Source organism: Myotis davidii, unplaced genomic scaffold (genome assembly GCF_000327345.1).
Source record: "Myotis davidii unplaced genomic scaffold, ASM32734v1 scaffold801, whole genome shotgun sequence".
In the NCBI taxonomy this organism is placed as follows: Eukaryota; Metazoa; Chordata; class Mammalia; order Chiroptera; family Vespertilionidae; genus Myotis; species Myotis davidii.
The window spans coordinates 419,532-423,466 of NW_006290777.1; the positions used below are offsets into that span (position 1 = coordinate 419,532).

The 3,935-nt window shown below is 40.0% G+C and overlaps 1 protein-coding gene and 1 pseudogene across 1 annotated transcript in view; one reads left to right on the forward strand and one right to left on the reverse strand.

The window, feature by feature from the left end:
- Window positions 1–1,032: 1,032 nt before the first annotated feature.
- Window positions 1,033–3,935, reverse strand: part of NANOG (Nanog homeobox) — a 5,405-nt gene continuing 2,502 nt past the window's right edge. The window contains 3 exon segments of the mRNA XM_015564076.1: window positions 1,033–1,437; window positions 1,575–1,661; window positions 2,902–3,176. Coding sequence (XP_015419562.1) covers window positions 1,033–1,437; window positions 1,575–1,661; window positions 2,902–3,176 — 767 coding nt within the window.
- Window positions 3,618–3,935, forward strand: part of LOC107183116 — a 1,088-nt pseudogene continuing 770 nt past the window's right edge.

Sequence of the window (3,935 nt, forward strand, 5' to 3'; positions counted from 1 at the left end):
ATAAAAATATATTTTTTTAAAAAATAAGCTTCTTTCTGGCAGGGTATAATTACACTGAAGAGCAATCACAGAACTACTCATACGTTTGAAGTTGACATTCTAGTATCTGCCTCTCCCCTCTGCTGCCCTTCATTCAGCCCCTTCAGACACAGGAGCTCTGCTTATGACGTTCCAGATCTTCCATATGTGTCACTCTTCTTACAACTGAAAATGACCACAAATTGTAGTTTCACACACAAGGAGGGAGTAAGTTTGTTCAGGTCTAATTAATCAGTCCTAGCATCATATCCTGGTGACCTTTCCTTTGCTCATTTCTAAGATAGCAAGCTCCCCAAAGGCTAGAGAAGATTTGAGTTAAACTCCTCCCCCCCAATAAAAAATCCAATAAATACCCATGCTTAGCAAATTTGTACTTATTATTAGACCACTGGGTGAAATCAGGGTAGAGCCAACTAATGGTAAAATAGAGGTTTTATTTATTTGTATGTAAACTTATAAACCAACCAGCCAAACTGGTACTATTGTCATGACAGCAAAATACAAAAAACATCTTCTACAAATACTTGAGTAATAAACAAATTAAAGGTTGTAGTAAAACAGCAAAAGGGACAGAGGAAATCAGTGAAGCATATTATAGCTTAACCATTCACCTGAATTGAGGATTTTAACAAGCCTTCCAATCCCAGAAAACATGAGTAACCCTTTATCACACACCTTTGTTCTTTTACTTTCTATTTTTGAAGTTAAGATTCTAGATCTAGAATTATCCAAATATTAGATCTAGTATTATATCTAATTATCTATAGCCAGAGGCGTCTTTTATCATTTGTCTAACAGCAGCAAGACTACAGAAAAGCCTTTTTACTTAAGACTCCAATCATACCTGACCCTCACCCTCCGAATTGGCACAGTAGGCATAATGAGAAGCAGCATATCAAGGCAAAGATACAGAGAAAAATCCTAGGAGAGGTAATACAGCCACTGCCCAAACTGAGATTGAGTAATATACCCATCATCACAATATGTTCATGGCTATGTGTTCGTGGACTCAGGCTATATGCTCATGGAATAATCTGGGAATAAATCTGTGGATTGCTGGGTACCATAATACTTAGGGGCTTGCAGAATTGCATCATAGGTTTCCCCAGCAATTTCCAAGGAGGCCTCCAAATCACTGACAGGATTTTGCTGGAACTGGATCTGGGGCTGTAGGGCTTCCTCTCCATAACTAAGGAGTTGGTTGTTCCAGGCCTGGTTGTTCCAAGCCTGATTATTCCAGGCTTGGGGACACCAGGTCTGACCATTCCAGGCAGGGTAGTTCCAAGATGGGCTGGTCCAGGAATGGTTGCTGCATATGGAAAGGTTTCCAGAAGTGTTCACCAGGCATCCCTGATGACAAGAGGAGAGGCCCAGGTAGTCTGTAGTTGCTGAGCTCATCTGAAAGAGAAGGAGGGGTTAACTGAAAGGGTGCAGGAACATCAGAATCGTCTGCGGCTGGGGTTTTATGCTTCAGCAATAGACAAAACCAGAAAGCCACGGAAAGGAAAGAGCAGAATAAATACGTTTCCTGTTACCTGGGTCACACGGTGGCTGTTCTTTGGCCAGTTGTATTTCTGCCACCTCTTACATTTCATTCTCTGGTTCTGGAACCAGGTCTTAATCTGTAGAAAAGCATAAAATAATAGTAATGCAGATACGCTAGGGATCAAAGAATATCATTAACATCCCCCCCCCCGACAATTAATTACAACTATCTAAAGATCAGGAATAAAATTTGGATTTCCAGTGTCTTTTTAAAAATCATGAACCAATATTCTAAGAATGAATTTCCAAGCCCCTCAAATCAGTTGGCTGCTTTTTGTATTATAAACCTAAAGTGCAATGCACATGTAAGTGTCTATTCATCTCCCTTTGGTTTACCCATGTCATTGGTTACAGTTAATGGTAATCTGTTTGCAATAAAAAGTGCCCCCATATGAGCACATTACATATTTCATGATAATAGTGATATTTTAATTCAGAATTATGAAACATACAATTATTTAGAAAATATCACATTGTATTGCAGCACACAATAAACTAAAATTTCCATGTTGTTTATAAACTTCAGATAGAAAATGAGATCACAGCCGAAGCCGGTTTGGCTCAGTGGATAGAGCGTCGGTCTGTGGACTAAAGGGTCCCAGGTTCGATTCCGGTCGGGGGCATGTACCTGGGTTGCGGGCACATCCCCAGTGGGGAGTATGCAGGAGGCAGCTGATCGATGTTTCTGTTTCTCTCTCATCGATGTTTCTCACTCTCTATCTCTCTCCCTTCCTCTCTGTAAAAAAATCAATAAAATATGTTTAAAAAAAAAAAAAAGAAAGAAAATGAGATCACAGAGGGACAAGAATATATATACCTGTTTTAAAATCATGAAATAGAGAACTTTCTAAGTATGGCACCAATGATTAAAAACAAAACAAAACACCATAAAATATTTCACTGAATATAATACCAATAAATGTATAAAAAAATAAAAGTGTATGAAAAATGATTAATCTCATTAGTAATCAAATGCACACAGATGAAAAACAAAAGATGCAATTTTTACTTTAATAAGAACCAGGGTTGGTTAGGGACTTCCTAACCTGATTAAGGCAAAATTGAAAACATTCTCACAATTTTGGTTTGTGCAACAGGGAACAATGTTAAATAAATTGAGACAGTCATACAGTACACTATTTAATGAAAGATGGTTATGAAATATGTTATAAAAATCCCATCTTCATGTTAAATTATTGGGGGGCGGGGGTTTGCATAGAAACAGAGTGCATAGAAAAATGTTAGCAATGCTTATCTGCAAATTAGTTTTCTTTTTTTTAATTTTTTATTGCAAAGACAACAACAAAACGGCCTCACCTGTTTGTAGCTAAGGTTCAGGATGCTGGAAAGTTCTTGCATCTGCTGGAGGCTGAGATACTTCTGTCTTTGAAATCTCTCATTGAGTACACAGAGCTGGGTCTGTGAGAAGACGGTTCGGATCTTCTGTTTCTTGACCTGGGCTTTCTCCTCCTTCCCTGTCCCGTTCTCTTCAGAAGTGGGTGGTGTTGCGCTGGGGCTGCTGGGACTGGGACTGGTGGAAGAATCAGGCCTGTTCTGAATAAGCTGGTCCATGGAGGAAGGAAGAGGAGAGACTGCTGGGAATAAAAATGACACTTTCCTCTAAAGCTTTTTAAATATTAAACTTGCAAATTTATTATTTTCTTTTTTTTTTTAATTTCAGAGGAAGGGAAGAGGGAGAGAGAAGTAGAAACAGGAATGATGAGAGAATCATCAATCGGCTGCCTCCTGCACACCCCCATACCGGGGGATCAAGCCCACAACCCGGGCATGTGCCCCACCAGGTAATCGAACCGTGACCTCCAGGTTCATAGATCAATGTTCAACCACTGAGCAACACTGGCTGAGCACAAATTTATTATTTTCAAAGCACTTTTAAAATCCTCACAACCTCAGAGCTAAGTAGTAACAATTCCTAAGCAACCCGAATAATAACTTGCCAACCTTTGCACAATCCAGCACGTGCACCAGCGTCACCACTGTACATACAATGGACATGGCTAATAATAATGGATATGGCCAACACAAAGGACATGGCTAATATTGCTGGGGAAGAGTGGGACTCAAACCTCTTTGACAACACCCTGGCTGTCAAAACAGATTACTTGATTCCCACCTACAGTGTCCCATGGTAACTTCCTTTTGTAATTTTAATTATTATCTACATAATTTTTAAAACTGATCATCAGCTCTTTCAGGCCAGCACTGAGCCATGGACATCTCAGGACAACCTGCACACGTACCCCAAAGACAGGGGGCAAGAGGAAGCCCCACCAGAAGTGAAAATAGGAGCTGAAACACCCTCTGCCAACACTAAGATTGCCCCCCCCGCC